General features: G+C 54.6%; 7 protein-coding genes across 7 annotated transcripts; 2 read left to right on the forward strand and 5 right to left on the reverse strand.

The window, feature by feature from the left end:
- Positions 1 to 314: 314 nt before the first annotated feature.
- BO80DRAFT_360207 (monocarboxylate permease) lies at positions 315 to 1,926 on the reverse strand (the record flags this gene model as incomplete). Its single annotated transcript, XM_025715958.1, has 4 exons — positions 315 to 477; positions 570 to 845; positions 908 to 1,013; positions 1,077 to 1,926. 4 exons carry the CDS (start codon positions 1,924 to 1,926, stop codon positions 315 to 317), a joined length of 1,395 nt encoding a protein of 464 aa, XP_025573317.1.
- Positions 1,927 to 1,966: 40 nt separating this feature from the next.
- On the reverse strand, positions 1,967 to 4,276 carry BO80DRAFT_142403 (uncharacterized protein). The gene is made up of 5 exons (XM_025713705.1): positions 4,043 to 4,276; positions 3,900 to 3,994; positions 3,124 to 3,850; positions 2,363 to 3,069; positions 1,967 to 2,299 (listed from the first exon to the last, which is right to left on the reverse strand). The coding sequence occupies exons 1-5, from the start codon at positions 4,121 to 4,123 to the stop codon at positions 2,080 to 2,082; spliced, it is 1,830 nt and encodes a 609-aa protein (XP_025573318.1). The 5' UTR covers positions 4,124 to 4,276; the 3' UTR covers positions 1,967 to 2,079.
- Positions 4,277 to 5,676: 1,400 nt separating this feature from the next.
- Positions 5,677 to 7,409, forward strand: BO80DRAFT_466445 (wax synthase family protein; the record flags this gene model as incomplete). The annotated part of the gene is made up of 4 exons (XM_025722785.1): positions 5,677 to 6,347; positions 6,400 to 6,705; positions 6,760 to 7,031; positions 7,090 to 7,409. 4 exons carry the CDS (start codon positions 5,677 to 5,679, stop codon positions 7,407 to 7,409), a joined length of 1,569 nt encoding a protein of 522 aa, XP_025573319.1.
- Positions 7,410 to 8,499: 1,090 nt separating this feature from the next.
- BO80DRAFT_426802 (isopenicillin N synthase family dioxygenase) lies at positions 8,500 to 9,952 on the reverse strand. The gene has a single exon (XM_025719857.1). The coding sequence runs from the start codon at positions 9,686 to 9,688 to the stop codon at positions 8,663 to 8,665; it is 1,026 nt and encodes a 341-aa protein (XP_025573320.1). The 5' UTR covers positions 9,689 to 9,952; the 3' UTR covers positions 8,500 to 8,662.
- A 216-nt stretch (positions 9,953 to 10,168) lies between these two features.
- BO80DRAFT_426803 (cytochrome P450) lies at positions 10,169 to 12,066 on the forward strand. Its single transcript, XM_025719858.1, has 5 exons — positions 10,169 to 10,478; positions 10,525 to 11,102; positions 11,151 to 11,595; positions 11,671 to 11,760; positions 11,839 to 12,066. The coding sequence occupies exons 1-5, from the start codon at positions 10,197 to 10,199 to the stop codon at positions 11,944 to 11,946; spliced, it is 1,503 nt and encodes a 500-aa protein (XP_025573321.1). The 5' UTR covers positions 10,169 to 10,196; the 3' UTR covers positions 11,947 to 12,066.
- Positions 12,067 to 12,367: 301 nt separating this feature from the next.
- BO80DRAFT_426804 (NAD(P)-binding protein) lies at positions 12,368 to 13,399 on the reverse strand. The gene is made up of 2 exons (XM_025719859.1): positions 12,870 to 13,399; positions 12,368 to 12,810 (listed from the first exon to the last, which is right to left on the reverse strand). The coding sequence occupies exons 1-2, from the start codon at positions 13,233 to 13,235 to the stop codon at positions 12,436 to 12,438; spliced, it is 741 nt and encodes a 246-aa protein (XP_025573322.1). The 5' UTR covers positions 13,236 to 13,399; the 3' UTR covers positions 12,368 to 12,435.
- A 464-nt stretch (positions 13,400 to 13,863) lies between these two features.
- On the reverse strand, positions 13,864 to 17,369 carry BO80DRAFT_411094 (putative NRPS-like enzyme; the record flags this gene model as incomplete). The annotated part of the gene is made up of 3 exons (XM_025717955.1): positions 16,860 to 17,369; positions 14,386 to 16,791; positions 13,864 to 14,274 (listed from the first exon to the last, which is right to left on the reverse strand). The coding sequence occupies exons 1-3, from the start codon at positions 17,322 to 17,324 to the stop codon at positions 13,864 to 13,866; spliced, it is 3,282 nt and encodes a 1,093-aa protein (XP_025573323.1). The 5' UTR covers positions 17,325 to 17,369.
- Between the last annotated feature and the right edge of the window lie 761 nt (positions 17,370 to 18,130).

An 18,130-nucleotide genomic window follows, 5' to 3' on the forward strand; every position in this document is an offset into this window, starting at 1 on the left:
ACCTTGGAGGCATTCATCGCTGCGAGATCATTTCGGTCGGGTCTTTCCAGGTCGAATCGATGTCTGTAGTGAGAATCAAAGTCTGTAGTCTCTAAGTCATCCCACCCTCTCCTTGGCGAGTAGGGTTTCATGCTTGTAGTATTGAACCATTACATCACTGCAGACAGACAGACAGACAGATATATATATATATATATATAGTGTCGATGTATTTTGCGATTCATGTACGCCAAAGTCGTTCTCTGATACCCTTTCCTTCTCTCCCCCTCTCACTCGGATTCTCTCATCATCATCACCTCCCCTCTTCATGTGAATTAAATCTTAGCATGCCACCGCCACCGATACCCCAAACACGACCACCGTGCCATCCCAAACAACCCCATCGCCACCACCAACACCCCCCCCAGAAACCCCACCATGGCGTGGGTCCCCACCGTCTCGATCATTTCGCCGCCGATGGGGATACTTATCAACGTCCTGCAGACATAACCATCATTAAATATCACCCCTATAATTACCTCCTTGACAATACGCATAGAGGAGGAGCAAGGGATGGGGGGGAGGCTTACGCAAAACTAACAGCCAAATAACACAACCCAAACCGTCCACCGACTTCACTCGCCCGAGAAATCTGTCCGATGCACGCGGGCGCGAGACTGAGAAACGACCCCGACGCCATCCCGTAGATCCCACTGAACAGGTACAATCCCACGAGACGATGGCCGAACGGGAGCCAGATGGCGAAGATGGAAAAGGCGCCGAGAGTGATGAGGCCGACTTGCGTGTTGATGCGGCCGTATTTGTCGGCGATGGTGCCGGCGATGAGGCGGCCGATGGTGGAGAATCTGGTTTGGCTTGTTAGGGTGGGTTGGGGATGGGGTTGTGAGATTGATGGGAGGGGCTTTACACATTCAGAATCGAGAGGAGGATGATGCTGGTGGTGGTGCTGAAGCCTTGCATCACGGCGTAGGTCGGGTAGAGGCCGAGACAGGCGAAGACTTCTAGTTCCAAGCCTGGGTTGTTAGGATAATTCCTTGTAGGGTTGTACCGGGGGGGGGGGGGGGAAAGGTATTTACTGAATGTTCCGATGGTCAACCAGGTGAATCGAGAATCTTGGAATGCTCGCAGGTTGATGCTCGGTTTGCTTTGGCCTCGGGGCAGACGCGATCGGACAAATGCAATGCCCAGGGCGCACATGATGGCCACAATCAATGCCACCAGTCGGATCGTCCATTTGAATCCGAGGTTCGTGAAGCCGGTCCGGAGTACCCATGGGAATACCACGCCTCCGAGTCCGGCACCGGCCATCGCGGTCCCCATGGCGGCACCGACACGCCGGTCGAACCAGTGGGGAACGGCGGCCATGGCGGCCGTGCTTAGCAGTGCGGCTCCCGTCCCTGTGAGGACGCCAAAGGCGAGGATGAATTGCCAGTAGAGCCGACACTCCGCCATGAGTAGTAGGCCCGCCACGTAGCACGCCGTCCCTGCGATCAGGATACCTGTTGGTCCGTATCGATCAAATAACGGTCCGATCTGGGCACTCAGACTAAGGCCGCAGAAAACAAACAACCCCGGAATCCACCCGATGATACTGCTCGAATAGTCCGCGAGCTGGTGGCTCGCAAAGTAGCTCTGCAAAACACCTGTCGAGTTCATCATGCCGTAGCTACTCATCAACAGAAAAAATGACCCCAGTACCACAAACCAGGACCGGGCACCCCCGTCAGGGAAAACATCATGGAGGGCCGGATCCCGAATGTGAAAGGTGCTGGTGTCGGTGGACAGCTGCGCCGGGGGTTCAACGATGGTAAATGTTCGTGGTGTCCCGTGGGAGTCGTCCAGGTGGCAGCCATCTGATAAACCGTGAAAATCCATCGAGCGCCAAGCTTCAGCGACCGAATGGTCAGGCTTTTGCTCCATGGCCATGATGTTGATGAAAGCAGGAGGGCGGGGTCATGTCATATAGTCGGTGGCCAGCGGGCACCAGATTGGGTTACGGGCCAGGAGCCCGAAGTCGGCAGATCCGGCCTATCGGGATTCAGAGCGAGGCGTCGGCTCCTCCCCCGAGGCGGGGCTGACTCAAGTCGACGCAGTGGCTTTCACCACGGCGCATCTCGCGAGATGTCCCAAGTACTCGATAAATGGCTCCACCATGGTGGTTCCGGGATCGTAGTTTTGAAAGTGATGGGGCAGGCCTTCAATGAGCACCACATCATCCAGACTGTCCGGGTTCAAGGGGCGAAGCAGGACGTTGCAGAAGAGGGTGATCACAGCCGAGCTGATATGAAAGAGGGAGAACCTTAGCCTTATCAGTATAATGGTCCTCGAATGCCATAAGCGATAAATGCTGCTGGATACTCACCGCATCGTATCTTGCTCGAATCGGAGGTGCATGCCGCAAAACTTTCGAAGTAACATACGGGCAGCCTGCACCGAGATGGTCAAACTGGAGTTGAGTCCATCGATATGGGTCTCTCGAGTTTCCATCCACGTAATACACCGACAACTGGCCTGGTGAATGGCCATCATGCAGTAATGCCACTGCACCTGGAGCACCGCCGAGTGCTTATCCACCAAAGAACTTCCCGTGAGCGGGGACGGGGACAGAGCGGGCCGGATGGCAGCCGGGAGCGCGGACCGCCAGTCTTCCAACTGCGTATCCAGAGTGCGGATAGTGCTCAGAAGTTCGGCGTCGTTTTGTTGCAGAGCGCGTGCGGAATATAGCCGGTCGAAGATATGGCCTTGTATAACACTTAACCGCACCAGGGCAGAAAACCACAACGGCCCCTCATCAAGGCTTTCGGCATGACGCAGCCCATCGGGTACGGTCAGATCGCAGTGAGTATCCACCAGGCACGGAGGGGAACCAGTTTGCAGACAGAATTCTTTGTCGACCAGAAAACAGGTCCAGAACAGATTCCTCACGTGCAGATCTGCTCGCGAGGGCAATTGAAACGCAGTGGCGGAGGGATGGAGATTCCCTCCCAACTGGAAGATAAATCTTGCCGCACTCGAGAGTAACATGTTGAGAGTATATGGATCTCCCGACGACACTGCGCAGTGAATAGCCTGCAATAAAAGAAACCGTCAGGAGCCGGTCGAGCATGGGTTTCACAAACTCACCAGCATTAACAGCGCCTGGAGCCCATCCACAGTGACCGACTCCGCGAACACCTCCGGTAACAGCGCAAGCGCTGCCAGGGCGTAGTCATCACTGTCGCCATCCGCTGCAAGAACCATGTCCGGGACCATCCCCAGCACCAGAGCGGAAAACGCCAGAATGCATGCTCGCGCACTCACCGGTGCCGGTGAGGTCTGCGAGAGTTGGCCATCAAAAGCCGCGTTGATGGTGCACTCGAACAATTCCTCGTCGACGAGCGAAGTGGCTAGCGCAAACTTGATGGATGCAGCTGCGTGCAAGAATTGATACAACAGGGACCTCGTGGGTAGGCTCATGGTTCTTCGTCCCTCCGTTTGACCCTGTTTGGGCTGTGCTTTAAACCTGGGTTGGACCTGCCACGGTGGGCCCGAGGCGTAATACTCTTGCAGATTGATCCTTATGCCGGTCTGCTTCTCAATCCATTGCTGTCCGCCTGGTGAGAAAAATGGCAATCCATTGAAGGTACTAATGTGGTTCATTCTGAAAACGGGGCGAAACGCCTGCGGTCCGTGGCCGCCCAGATCCGATGATGGGGTTTCTGAAGACGAGTCAATGCCTTGGGCAGAATTGCCTGCTGAAATTGGAGCTTCACGATCAGTAGCGGTTTGATCATCAGACCAAGGGCCAGTACTTCTTGAAGATTGGGTTGGAGACCCGGCGCTAGGCCTAACAAGGTGCGCACTCCCAGCCCTATTTCTCATTAGAACGCACTCTTGAATAGGACAATGATAGAACACACTTTGCAGTCTTGACTCGGTGGTAGCGGGAATAGGTACACGGGGTATCGTGATGGGAGCACCAATTGCATCTAGGTTGTACCGTATCGCATTGGATCTAAGTAGCATTAGACGGGGGCTACTATACGCAGGATGAACCACCCACTTTTCTCCGATGGCAGGCATCGCAGGCGGTACAAACCCGACGGCGTCGCTGGCGGGGGCGGGCATCCGCTTGTGCAGGCATGTCCAGACAACCCGTCGAGAAGGATGAGCGAATGACAATGATCAAAGAACACACGAAGTATGCTGGTGATAGCAGAAAGGGCTAAGTGGATAAGCGCCACGGCGTTGGCTTAGCGGGAGTCTTCTCTTAGCCCGGGAGGCGGATGAAACCACCGGATGACGGAGAGTCGGACCCCTACAGCTCAGAGGGGAGCCTGGAGGGGAGCCCGGAGTGGATGGCCCGGCGGCACTGCTGCATCCGATCCGGGGGTCGGGAACAAACATGCCGAGCTCCACTCCGCGCCGAGATAACCTCATTGATGCCCGATTAGGCAATGAACTCAAAATGGCGAAATGCGCTGAGTCAGCGGGGTGTCTACGGATTAGCTCATCAAGGTTGTAACACATCTTCAAGTAAAACAAGCACACCACGACGACTTAAATCTAGATGCATCCTCCCAAAAGCTTTTCTGAACCTCCTGGCTTGTTATGGAAAATGTCCGGTTAGTACTACGGCATAGGTTGGTCAGGCTGGCGGTGACACAAGACTGGCAGTAAGATGGATTAATGTAGGCAGGAAACTCTCTGAGGCCAGTTCAAGAATTGGCTCCCTATAAAAGGAGCAAATAATAGCCTTGAGCAAAGGAGAAGCACCCAGATTGAACTACTAGTAGTATCCCAGCCCATGCATGAGAGATTGCTCCCCGTTGAAATCCGGGATAGTGGTGGCTCAAGCTAGCTGGGAGTTGTGGAGCATGCCGGTGCAGCTGAGCGAGTGAATTGCTGTGTTGGCGGTGAAAGACGGCAGTACCGTGACTAAGCGAGCGTGGGGATCGACCATCACATCTTCATCCAACTCCTGCAGTTATGCACCAAGCTTCCATGAATAATACCCCTCTGGAAATGCAATAAACTGGGTATAAGGTCACGCTAAAGATAGCTATTTCATGTGGCATCCATGTGTTGTTCAGAACTCTGGAATTCGAACCAAAGAAGAAAAGAGCAAAGTATGGGTGATGAGTGGGTCAAGAACACTGTGCCTGACATGATAGAATCCAGATAGAAAACTGACCTAATAATGTATGATGCAGCCCTTCTGCATCTACTCACGTTGCTTGAATTGCAATGCAGCTTCTTGCGTCCCATCAATCGAAGTGGTGACCCGAGTGCTGACTTGTGTCGTGGGACCCGAGTACGGGACCCGTCCACCGTCTCGTCCACCCTTTCTGCTTCACATCACGTTGGACTACTCTTCCTACCAGCACAACCAATTCCAAGACCCGAGTCCTGAGTAAGCTCTGGGTCCACGAGCCCTTCGAAGCATTCAGCCCCTTCGTCAACCTCGGGTTACACGCTCTCTATCGTATGTGGCAAGTCGAAATGGAGGCATCCTTCGCCTTGGCCAGAGTACAGCAATGGAGGACCGAGTCGGCTCCAGCGCTCTCTTTTGAGACTTCATATTGTCAAGAAGATATAAAATAATGTTCGATATCCAGCCTATCCACTCCTCATCAACCTGCCTCATCCACAGACAATCACAGGATAGATCCACATTCCACTCTTCCATCCATCACCATGCTCGGCCAGCTCTTTTCTCCGCTGACCACCCCACTGGACTGCCGGCAACCCATGCCAGGCTGGTTTCTTCCTTCGTTTCTCGCTACCGGTTCCATCACCTGTCTCCTTCCCACGAAAAGCAAATGGGTCCGACTGGCGGTCGGCGGTCCAATCTTCGCCGGCCTCTTGCTCTACGCACCGAGCTTTACCACCGGCGAAGTGTCTCTCGATTTTGTCATTGGGGTCTTTATGTCAGGGGCCGTGATCAAATGGCTGGACTTTGCGATCTTTCACAACCCCGAACGCTCCTTCTGGCGGGTGGCCGATAATCGCCCGCGCTATAAGCCTGGCAACCCCGATCTGGAAGCACAAAAGGTTATCGAAGCCAAGCCTGTCAGCACTGTGAATCCCAAGGTCTCCTCAGCCAACCAGAATGCACGCCAAACCCCAGAACACCTGTTCCTCGTCAAAGCCAAAGGAAACGAATCGCCCGTCGCCCCTGTTACTGTTGCTGCCCCGAAAGACGTCAAGATTACCACTGCAACCATCTCTGTCGGTCCCAAAGAACACGCATCTTGGCTGGAACGGCTGCGATGGAGTGTGGGCTTGTGGTTGACGACTCGTGGTGTCGGATGGAATTTCAAGGTCTCTAATGTTCCGGAGCCGGTTGCGCCAGGATACCCCCGTCTGTAAGTTCGCAAGGAGCCATTGAGCGATAGGATCGATCTGACATACTTCCAGGAAGTTTCTGCGACACACCATTCATCGATTCCTCTTCTCTTATCTGGCTCTGGACTTTGTTCACGCTTGCGTCCGCTGGTATCACCTGAGCAAGGGAGGCGAGATGCCCGATCTCTTTTCTGAGGGACTTTTGACGCGCAGCGTGGTTAGCTGGTTCGGCGCTTTGGAGACCTACAATGCCCTGCAGATGCCATTCTACCTCTTCGCGACGCTCACTACGGCACTGGGTATCTGCCGCCCCGAGCAGTGGCCTAACCTGATGGGATCTTTCAGCAGCCACATGTGGAGTGTCCGTCAATTCTGGGGGTGAGTAGCCGCGGCGCCTGCTTCACGACCTGCACAGCTAACGTGGCAATCTAGTAAATGCTGGCACGGCCATCTCCGCCGCGTGGTCGTCGAACCATCCAGGCTTCTCGTCGATTTCCTGCAACTCCCGAAAGGATCCCTTGTCCGCAAGTACACCCAACTGTTTGCCTCCTTCTACATCTCGGCTCTCACGCACCATGCTGGCTCCTATCTTGTTGGCCGTAACACCGGCGGTATGTATTCTCTCTGGTTGGGCCAGGCGGCGATCATCATGCTGGAGGATCTGGTGATCCACTACGGAAAGCGCTGGGGTATCAAGGACACTCGTAAGTCCATCCCCACAGCAATCCTGTTCCCGAACTGACACTTACTCCTACCCCTCAGCCTACTTGCAATTCTTGGGTAAGATCTGGGTCTGCGCATGGTTCTGCCTACCGACCAACTTCCCCACCGGAGCCGGTGTGGTGATCCACAACGGAGCGGGTCTTGATCCTGCCCCCTTTAACTTCTCCACCGCTGCTCAGTTCCCCGCCTCTTCATGGGCCTCTAAGAGCCTGTTCTCTTTCGCTGCCGACCGAGGTGCCGTTTTCTACCTGCTGAGCAAAGCCTTGAACATTCTCGAGGCCACCAGCTGGCGCGACGCCGTCGAAGCGGTGGCGGGTGCTACCGGAGCGTTGGTTTGGAAATACAGTCAGGCTGCTTGATTGTTCTGACGTTCTTTCTCTCTCTTTTCTCTTTCTTTCACTACTCTATTTCCTTGTCTGTGTGGGATAACTGATGGCGCGGATTTTTGGGCGCCTGGAGTTTCTCATCTTGGTCTGCTACTTTGTCTAGTACATACTAAGCGCTTTCCTTTTCTCTTTTTGTCTTTAGAGATTCTTGACTCACATCCATATCCAGATACACGTTTAGAAGTCCAGTTAGTCTACAAATATATCAATTCTTCAAACCACCCTATCAACATCGACTCCACCTAACATACCTTGCATCGCCAAAACTAGTAAATAACAACAGCTAAACGATCGGATGCATGCATTGAACTAGCCTGTGCCATGAGTGACACCTCCATTCAATGAATGATAATAATTTAAACGATACTATTGTTGACCGGTGGCTTTTGAAGCGATGGACCCTTCCCTACTTAGTATTATTCTTCGGGCGAATCGGATGACTCAGGTACGAAGTCATAATCATATCATCCTATTTTCATGGCGAAATCATTATGATACTAGTACAACTACTAGATGGAAGATTTCTCTATATCTTTGGGCTAGTACTATGATGATACCACAGTCATCACAATATATATATATATATAGCGGGTGACCGGATCACGATATTGATTATTGTCGTGGGATAACGATAATATTACTAAGGTTTGCTTAAGAAGGTAGGATTTCGGAAAGCGACAACTGAGAATGGTCAGTATTGAAACTGGGTGTGTTGAGGGTATGATGATTGATATTCCAGTTTTTCTGTGAAGCCGAGGAGGTAATATTTGAATTTGATGTGCTGATTTTACGAGCCGATGGGTAGGTACTAGGTACTAGGTAGGTGGGTGGGTCGGGTTGGGGAGTAAGCAGGGTTGAGAGTCTAGGAGATCGACTTGCCTGCCGGTGTTCTACATTCTACAGAGATTGGTATTTATTAGGCATTAGTTTATTTAATGGATGGAAGAAACTGGAATTATGTGTAGCAGGTACAAAGCTCTGTTTACCTGTGGTTGATTGGGTTTTGGGGCAGTTTTTTACAAGATTATTTGGTGTTCAAGCTAAGTGCGGATGGAAGAAAGCATCATTGCTAAGTAGAAAATTCAATTCAATGCTATCGTTATGATTATCAAGGCTTTGGAACGATTAACGATGGAAAAGACAGAGTAATGAGGACAGACGTAGTATTGACAAGGAAGGAAAAGGAAAAGGGAAGGGAAATTCATGACAGACAGGTGGCATCCAATTCAAGCGGTAACCTCAGGCTGGGTCTTCTTCTTCCCATAACTCTCAGTCATGCGGTTCAGCATGTGTTTCTCCGGGGTCAATGGGTTTGGATCCTCCGCCTCACTGCCATCCAATGCCCGCAGTTCGGTGTCGGCATTACCGTCAAAGAAGAAGACGATACTGTAGCGATCCCACGGGTTCTGGTTAATCACCCGGTGCACGCTGCTGACGTACTCATTCTTGGTCCAGCGGCTGAGCATGTCACCGATGTTGACCACGTAGGCATTCGGGTTGGGCGGGACGCCCACCCAGGTTCCGGTGCGAGAGTCTAGCACCTCGAGGCCGGGGCTTTCATCCTGCAGCAACAGCGTGATGGCGCCAAAGTCGGTATGCGCACTGGCCCCGAACTGAGGCTTGTCCGTCGGCGTGCGGGCGGGGGGATAGTGCAAGATCCGCATGGGGGTGATGGGGTTGTTGGAGACAAAGTCGTCGAAGATACCCGAGCCGTAGGGCAGGGTACGCTCGATGAGCTGCAGGATTCGGACGCTGAGGGCGCTGAGAGTGCGGTGGTACTCCTCACAGGGGTTTCGGAAGTCCTGGCGGGCCAATTGCGCCTCGTCCGGCCAGACGTTGCTGCCCATGAAGAAGCGACCGGCCTGCACCCGGGGGTCCTCGTCGGGAAGATCTTCTCCAACATACCAGCCTTCCTTGAGGTCGGGCAGGATACCAGGCTCGTATGACTGCGAGGCTAGCACGTCGTAGCCGCGGTGGCCGCGGACCTTCTTGGAGTCGAAGGAGTTTTTGGTCTCAAAGGGCAGGGCAAAGAACTTCTTGCCCCCTTCAAACACAGCCTTTTGAAGAGCCGGGGAAACGCCGTGGCCGGTAACCTGGAAGAATCCAGTGGTACGACAGGCCTGCCTCACAATGGGCACAATGCGCTGTGCTTCGGGAGAGTCTGGGTCGGCAAGGAAGGCAGAGATATCCACGGAGGGGATCTCAAGCTTGCTGGTGGGTAGATTGGGGGGGTCGATGCGTCCGGGAGCCATTTCGTTTTGCTTTGGTCACGATGTTGTTATTGTGTTGTGTAGTGATTGTTCACACCAATGCAGATTGCAGGGGAAAATCAATGAAGTTCATTTGAGTTTTATATTCCATCCTGGACCTTCAGGTCTGGATTGCCTGATCTGGAGGACCGAGTCATGAAAATCACCCCGAATACTCCGTACACCGTAGCATACAAGCGCTGGACTAGACGGCTGGTATCCGCAACCAATGACGCAGGGACCCGAGTCCAATGCAGCATACTACAGGGATCCCCACCGCATCCCGGCAGGTGGTGCCGTGGCAGGAGGTGGGATGGACTCGGATGGGGTGGGATGGCCGCAAATCGGGTTCGGATTCGGGGTCGGGGTGGGGGCCCCGGGGTCAACTGCCGGGGGCTAGCGGGCCCGGCAAAGTAGCACCCCAGGCTAAGATCATGCCATACCTTAAACTTAGCCTCACGCATCAGACCACCCGGATCCAGGACAGCAGATCGCAACCCCTGTCGAAACAATGATTTTCACGTTTCCTGTGGTTCTCGCGGTGGGGACGCTGCTTCTGGCAGCATGGCTTCTCCGGAGCTATCTGCGACTTCGACACATCCCTGGGCCTTGGCTATCCGCCTTGACCAACGTGCCTCGTTCATACTGGGTCTGGACCAACCGATCCCATGATATCCATATTGATTTGCACCGAAAATATGGTCGACTGGTCCGTTTTGGACCCAATATGATCTCGGTGACAGATCCCCAGGAGATTCCTCACATCTACAGTTTCGCAGGCACTTTTGGCAAGGTAATATACTCCCCCTTGAAGTGACAGGCCGCTGAACAACAACCAGTCCGACTTCTACCGGGCTCTCGCCTTTTACGTGCGAGGAAAACCCGTCGAGACCATTTTCGCCACGCAGAATGAGCAGATCCATCACCTTCTGCGACGACCCATCGCCGGGATGTACTCGATGAGCAACGTGGTCTCATTCGAGCCGTATGTGGACTCCACGATCAAGTATCTGTTCGAGCGACTCGACGAGGAGTTTGTCCACCCGGGCCGCATCTGCAATTTTGAGACGTGGCTTCAATATTTTGCGTTTGATGTGATCGGAGAATTGACCTTCTCTAAACGCCTCGGGTTCTTACAACATGGGGGCGATGTGGATGGCATCATCCACGCCATCGATCACTACTTCAACTCGGCAGCTATCGTATCCCAGATTCCCTGGGTTGACTGGCTCTGGGCCAAGAATCCCATTGTCCAGCGCTTCCGCAAGCATAGTGTGAATCCGATCGTGGCATTCGCGCTGGCCCGGGCCGCAGAACGACAAAACGAAAAGAAAGAAGCCGACGGGAACGCCCGTACCGGAGACTTTCTTTCCCAGTTCCTCGGGGCGATCGAGAAGGACCCGAGCATACCGCCATGGTAAGTGCCCCGGACCCAACAAGTATCGCATGGCTAATACAGGAGCAGGGCGCTCACGGCATGGACTACATCCAACGTGGGTGCAGGGAGCGACACGACGGCGATCCTGCTTCGAACCATCATTTACCAGCTACTCAAGCACCCGGAGTGCCTGGCTCGGCTCCTCGGAGAACTCCAGGAAGCCCGTCAGCAGGGTCAGCTGTCTGACATCGTAACCTGGCGAGAGGCCCGGGAGCTACGGTATCTGGACGCGGTAATCAAGGAGTCTGGTCGGCTACACCCTCCCTTCGGGTTGCCCTTTGAACGCGTGGTGCCTCCGGAGGGAGCGGTCATCTGCGGACAGGCCATTCCAGGCGGCTCGGTGGTGGGTATTAGTGCTTGGGCTATCCATCGTGACCCGGAGACGTTTGGCGCCGACAGCGACGAATGGAAGCCGGAACGATGGCTTTGTGACGAGAAGACGCGACGGAAGATGGACAATGCTCTAATGACAGTAAGCATAACCCATCTCTCTCTCCACCACCATCTCTTCTTAATCATCCATTCGGTCACTCACCGGTGAATGCAGTTTGGGGCGGGCCGTCGCGTGTGTCTTGGCAAGCACATATCCTATCTGGAGGTCTACAAGTTGATTCCGACTTTATTCCAGCGATACGAGGTGAGTTGCTCCTCGGGGGTGGAGGCTGGTCCTTCCCCATCTGCTCTGATATTCCCGATCTCTGGCTGATGTTTGTAGTTCTCCTTTGCTCATCCTGACAGCGATCGATGGGAGGTCAAGAACCGATGGTTTGTCCATCAAACAGGGCTGGATGTGAGAATCAAGTACAGGGAAGAACAGGTTTGACGCGTAGAAGGCGGGAGGAGATTGGATCGGCCAAAGGAGGCGATGGCAATTGATTTCTTGGTATTTGGTAACGTTCTCTTAGATTAGAAGAATGCAGAAGGCACTCATGTTGGCTTCGAATACCTTGTCCCCGTAGCGGCAGTGTGTAAGCCATCGCCATGCAGTAGAGGCAGATAGTCATGGAAAGCGAAGCCCACCCTCCGTCGGCCTCGGTCCCCACCCAGCAGGCCGGAGCGGAGCGCTGATTGTTCCGGTCTCATCCGGCTGGCTGGCGACCGTGGATTTGGACCATCTTCTACTCCCACATCTTCAATTCTATGGGCACCTATTCCACGCCTAGCGACCTGGCATTCCCGGGTATTTCCTGCGTGTCGGCTAACAATGCCACCAAGACAAGCTGAATTACTAGGTTCCCTCAGGATACAGTCAAAATTAGTCAATTCATTGCACGATTACATACACTCCTATCTGCTTATTCCCAGTCCGGATCTAGGCCATTCCCCCATTCACTCGCAAGATCTGACCTGACACCCATCCACTGGCGGGGGAACTGAAAAATGCCATCGCCTCGGCCACTTCTTCTGGAGTGCCGAGCCGCCCACGGGGAATGAGATTCTTCACAGCCGCCAGCACCGCGGGATTCATGCCCTTACTGAACAGAGCGGTATCGGTGGGGCCGGGGGCGATCGCATTAATGGAGATCTCCTTCGGGCCCAACTCCTTGGACAGCACGCGGACCATTTGTTCCACGGCGCCCTTGGTGGTCAAGTAGAGGAGATAGCGCGGGTTGACGGTGGAGGCATGACAGAGCGTGGTGGAGACCAGGATGATCCGGGCGCCGGGCCGCAGGTGTGGCACCGCTTTCTAGAATCCATCATCAGCCATGCGTTCATCCCACTGGAAAGGCAAGAAGGAATCCCTACCTGGACCAGGAAGTATGGGCCTTTGACATTGAGATCCACGCATGCCTGAAAGTCTTCCTCCGAAGTACTCGCAAGATCCTTGTATGGTAGGGTCCCCGCGTTGGCAATGAGGACATCAATCTGGCCGAATTTCTCCAGCGTGCGACGGATGAGCTCCTCGGAGTCGGTCACACTGGCGGCGTTGCCTTTGACGGCTAAGGCATTCTCCTCGCCGATGGTGTCGACCACCTCCTGCGCTCCCTGGTCGTCCGAGTGGTACTGAATGACTACCTTGGCGCCGTCCCGGGCCACACGGAGAGCCGTGGCTTTGCCGATGCCTTTGGATCCTCCGGTAATGATAACGACCTGGCCGGCGAGAGTAGCCATGTTGACAAGTGCTGCTGTTTGAGGAGGGGAGAGAAAAACAATACCACGGAGAATATAATGAAGGTAGGAAGGAACGAGAGCTCGCAATGACTGTTAGATGGACAATGAACCGAATTTCCCTGGTCTTGAGTCCCTTTTATATGGCGTTGACACTGCTAAGGTAGCCATGGGTGGGCGAGGCAACTCGAGGCCGACTCGAGGCCAACTCGGGTCCCCGGGACGCTAAAGCATCCCACCGGAACCGGGGTCTCACCAATGAAAGCAGAGTATGCGCCCTCACCTCCAGCGGGAAGTTCCCCTCTCCGACCCCGGCAACTGTCGTCGTTCTCCCACTCCTCGAGCAAGTGGCTTTGTGCAGGTTGTGCCATGATGTCACGCAGAGGTATTACAAAGTACTACGCCGAAAAATATTGGGGGCTTGATTGACCTCCCTCCATGTCAGGATTCCTCGTCAGAATTCCTCGCGGTCGTCGACATGTGATGATTTCGATGTGATCCACATGGAAACACTTACTGGTAGAACAAAGTATCACGAGATTTGACGTATTATTCTATTCAGCTATGCGAACGCGGCCAAGGGGAAACCAAAAGCTAAACCAAACTAGAATCACAGAAGCACAAGCGTCTATCACATCAAGTAACCCATTTTGCGCCACGATTGCACATATGAGGCCACTACCTCGTCCGGCACTGCATCCACGCGTCGTAAAGCCTCCGATCTTTTCCTCGCCTCATCGGTTGCCATGATGACCGCACCACAGGCCATGCGGACAAAATCCTCCCGGAAGAACTCTTCCAGTTGATGGACAGGGTTCTGATCGGCCTTATCCTTCGGCAACGAGTGGGTAACCCGATCCAACCAGCCGTCGAACGGAAGGAATTGGTCAATATTTAACTGAGACCCGATCGTCCTCAAGACGTCGGTCCACGACTGTCGAACGGGGTTCTCAAGATGGTAGGCTACTGCCGGCTGCTCCTCACTGAACGACAGGTTGATAATAACGCTAGCCGCGTCATCGACGGGGATCCAGGATAAGGTCTATGGGTGAATACGCTCAGTACAGGTCTGCCAGACGACAGAGAAGAAGGGTTGGGGAAGACTTACTCCTGGTAGCTGAGGCAAGGCACCGGCGAGTTGAGACGATTTCACCAGCGCAGGGAAATGCTCCCGCGGATTCCAAAATCCCGTGGTGCGCGCTCCTGCAATCTGTCCCAGACGGACATAGCAGGCTTCCACCTCCTCGGCGTGCTCCCGCGTGGCCTGCTCCAGGATCCACTCGCAGGCGAGCTTGGCTTCGGCGTACCCAATGGAGTTGGCACAGTCCAGCGTCGCCATCGGACTTTCGGGGATGATCCGTTCGCCGCTCACCGAGGCGTACTGTCCGACCGTGGCGATGGAAGACACGAAGAGTAGACGGGGCTTGATGGTGGGCCGCGCCCGGTGCCCGTCCTGGGCTAGACGGAGGAGATTGTGAAGCGTCTGCAAATGGGGCCGGAATGACGAGAGCTGCCACTTAAAGTCCATCCCCCATGCAGTATGGATGATATGGGTGACCCCAGATCGAAGCAGGGCATACTCCGACGGCGATAAGCCGAGGAGCTCTGCAGAAAGGTTAGTCTCATAGATCTGCACCTTTGACCAACCTTCCTTGTCCAAACTAATGTGCTTGTCTTCCAAGGCACGAGCCAGGCGAGCTTTTCCATTGCCATCGACCGACCCCGCGGCCGACACGTCGGTTCGGGATCGGTTCAGACAAATCACTCGAGCCACATGTGGGGAGCGCACCAACTCCGCCAGGCAGTGGGATCCCAAGCTTCCCGTGGAGCCAGTCAGAACGACGATCGCACCCGAGTCGAACCCGCTGAGCGGTACGGGTTCGTGGAGAGCATGCGTCTGCACCAGTTGTGGAAGCAACTCCTTGGCCGCCTCGTGCGCGGACGTGATGGGTGCGTGTGCCTGGCGGAGCGCGTTCGCCATTTGGCGCACGGATGGATTTGCATACACGAAATCGCGACCGATGCAACTCACGAGAGAGCTGTCGTGGTTGGCTGTCGAGACGGCAGCCAGGACGAATCGCCGGAGCCGGATGGCCTGCAAAGAATCCATGCCTCGCTCAAAGAAATCATCATCCACCGACCACTCTGTGACCGGGAGACTCCAGTGGAGGCGCGTCTGGACGATTTCCAGTATGCCTTCTTCCAGATTGCCGGGGTCAAGAGGCGTCACTGGACCATCGGTTCCACGGCTCTCGAGGTTGTGGTAGACCTGACTGATTTCCGCCTCAAACAGTTTGTAGACCTCCCTGCGTGCAATGGAGCCTTTATCCGTCCGGGGAATGACTGTCCCCGCAGGCACCACAATCACCGCCTCCACCGACGAGATTTTGGCATGGTCATCCATCTTCTCCCCAGCCCGGAGAATGACCGGCCAGACCGCCTCTTTCAACGCCTGTGCACCATCAGAGGTAGCGACAGGCGTCTTTGGCTCGATGATGACTCCAATCTCAAACTGTTGGTCTCCAAAGGCAATCGCCGATTTCACCAAGCCACTTTCGACCAGCTGAGACTCCAGGATCTGCGGCAGAACCTTCTCACCGGTCGCCAGTACGAGGAGGTCATCGGTCCGTCCCACGGCGTTAAAATCCGTGGTCGGGTGCTCGGGATTGCACACCAGCTGATCCTGGATTTCGAAGGGCTGGTCCCACCCAAATGGATATGTTGTGAGTCGGAAGCGTCGCTCCCCGTCGGCCGGGGCGATCTCCTTGATGGACAGGCGCATATCGCGCCGCAGCCGGAAATAATGCCAATTGTAACTGCGGGGAGGCACAAAGAAGGGCGCCAACGGCCCGCTTTCGGTGGTCCCATAATGATTCACGATCTTCACGCCGGCTGCGGCCAGTCGGTCACCCACGATGGGCGGCAAGAGGCCTCCCCCGAAGGTGACAAAGTCTAGGGTTGCCAGGGTGTGGACCCCGTCGTCTTGTGGGGCCAGCGACATGTCTTCGAGGATGGATGGCACCGACATCAGCGAGGCCGCCTGGGTGGTCTTGATCAGGCGGATGACGCTGTGGGCGCTAGGGACGGTGCCGGGGGCCGGGAAGCACACCGTCTTGCCGACCCCCATGGCAAGGGCGGGGGCCATGAGGCCATATCCATGGTACAGGGGTAGTGTCGACACGTTGATGCCCTGGGCCTCCTCCTCGGTCTGGAAATCGTGACACGTGGTGAAGCAGAGCAGGTGACGATGAGAGACATAGATGGGCTTGGGGAGGCCGGTGGTTCCCGAGGAGTGGAGAATCAGTACATCGCGGTCCTTTTCGCTAAAGTAGTGCAGGGGATGGCAGATGGAGGCCACCGGGGCGGCGGGCTCCAGGAACGTGGTGTAGGGCACGGGCTCGTACAATGAGATGGATCGCTCGTCCTTGGACAACAACAGGTCCACGGCTTGCGCAGCGGTCCCCTGGTGCCGAGGAGCTGCCAGGATAGCGACCGCATTGGTCTTGTTCAGCAGATGATGAATTGCCGTGGCACTGAGACGGGCGGAGAGCAGGAGAACCTGGACGTGGCAACACTTATTAGCATCAAACACGGTGCGCAACATCAGACGGCATGGAATTAACTCACAGGGACGCCAAGCCCGATAAGAGCCATCTGGTGAAGGAACAAGCCAAGACCACTATCCATCAGCAGCGCCACCGGCGGGCCTTTCTGCACTTGTCCGTCCTCCGTTGCCGGAGCGGGGACTTGGAGAGCAGTCACCCTGTCCTGCAGCCATTTCGCACAATTCGCGACCGCATCTCGCAGCTGTTGGTTTGAGACACGACAGGCGCCAGAACTGCCATCTGCTTCTTTGGTCGCTTGGATGCAGAACAGGTGATCCGGATTAGCCTGGGCATTGAACTCGATGATCTCGGGCAATGAGTGAACCGAAGACTCCTCTGCTCCTTCCACCGGGTACAGATCTACAGGCGGCCGGCGGAAAGGGCTTTTGGGATGCGCCTCAACGTTGATGGGTCGTCTGAGAGTCGGATTGGCGGCGGCAATCGCCGAAATCGTACTCGTTGGGGAGGCAGTGGCAATCACAGTCATGGTGTCGATCAGAATGATGTTATTCTCTTGGTGGTCATCCCTGTCTCTCGGCCATCAGGTCATATTTATGGCCTCGAGAGAAGCTCCAAACCAAGGCTCCCAGAGACGCTCCTGGCTGTATGCAATCGCGAAGTCCAGGACACGTTCATGGAGCCAAATTCGGATTCGGAGTAACATCCTTTGACAGGTGATTGAGTAGACGCCAAGGAAAATCCTAGCGCTGAGCGCTCTGTTGGGTCTGCATAATCAAGAAAGCCATCCGTGCGATAAGGATCGGAGTCGGAGTAACATCTCTTGGAAGACAATCAAGTGAACCCCAAAGAATGACTCCCGGTACTGCAAGTCTCTCTGTGCTGTGCACAGTCTAGAAGACCAGTATACGTCCATGGGTCAGGTGGTCGGATTCGGACTCGGAGTAACATTTCTTGGAAGATTTTGGAAGACAATCGAGTAGTCTTCACAAAGGAAGGCTCCCGACTCCGAGTCTCTCGTGACTGTGCGCAATTGAGAAGTCCAATATCTATCCAAGAGACAGACACCAGAATCGGAGTGGATTCTTTGGAAGACAGTTGAATAAATTGCAGAGAAAGGGTCTCGACAGTGAGAGCCTCTGTTGGCTGTGCGCAATCGACAAGTCCATCATACATATAAGATAGGACTCGGACTCGGAGTAATACTCCTTGGAAGACACCTGAATAAATTCTCAAGAAAGGCTTCCAGCACTCAGAGTCTCCGTGGGCTGTGTGCAATCAAGAAGACCAATATACATCCATGAAGTAGGGATGGACTTGGTGAGACATGCACAT

Source organism: Aspergillus ibericus, assembly GCF_003184845.1.
Source record: "Aspergillus ibericus CBS 121593 unplaced genomic scaffold BO80scaffold_31, whole genome shotgun sequence".
In the NCBI taxonomy this organism is placed as follows: Eukaryota; Fungi; Ascomycota; class Eurotiomycetes; order Eurotiales; family Aspergillaceae; genus Aspergillus; species Aspergillus ibericus.

What these genes read in the sequence shown, in the direction of transcription:
- BO80DRAFT_142403 (XM_025713705.1), bottom strand. Translation starts at nt 4,123, where the DNA reads ATGCCTGCACAAGCGGATGCCCGCCCCCGCCAGCGACGCCGTCGGGTT. An exon ending in ATGCCTGCCATCGGAGAAAA is followed by an intron (nt 3,995 to 4,042) that starts GTGGGTGGTTCA and finishes AATGCTACTTAG; the next exon opens with ATCCAATGCGATACGGTACA. An exon ending in TTCGAGCAAGATACGATGCG is followed by an intron (nt 2,300 to 2,362) that starts GTGAGTATCCAG and finishes GATAAGGCTAAG; the next exon opens with GTTCTCCCTCTTTCATATCA.
- BO80DRAFT_426802 (XM_025719857.1), bottom strand. Translation starts at nt 9,688, where the DNA reads ATGGCTCCCGGACGCATCGACCCCCCCAATCTACCCACCAGCAAGCTT.
- BO80DRAFT_426803 (XM_025719858.1), top strand. Translation starts at nt 10,197, where the DNA reads ATGATTTTCACGTTTCCTGTGGTTCTCGCGGTGGGGACGCTGCTTCTG. An exon ending in TCGCAGGCACTTTTGGCAAG is followed by an intron (nt 10,479 to 10,524) that starts GTAATATACTCC and finishes AACAACAACCAG; the next exon opens with TCCGACTTCTACCGGGCTCT. An exon ending in CTTTATTCCAGCGATACGAG is followed by an intron (nt 11,761 to 11,838) that starts GTGAGTTGCTCC and finishes TGATGTTTGTAG; the next exon opens with TTCTCCTTTGCTCATCCTGA.
- BO80DRAFT_426804 (XM_025719859.1), bottom strand. Translation starts at nt 13,235, where the DNA reads ATGGCTACTCTCGCCGGCCAGGTCGTTATCATTACCGGAGGATCCAAA. An exon ending in GCCCATACTTCCTGGTCCAG is followed by an intron (nt 12,811 to 12,869) that starts GTAGGGATTCCT and finishes GATGGATTCTAG; the next exon opens with AAAGCGGTGCCACACCTGCG.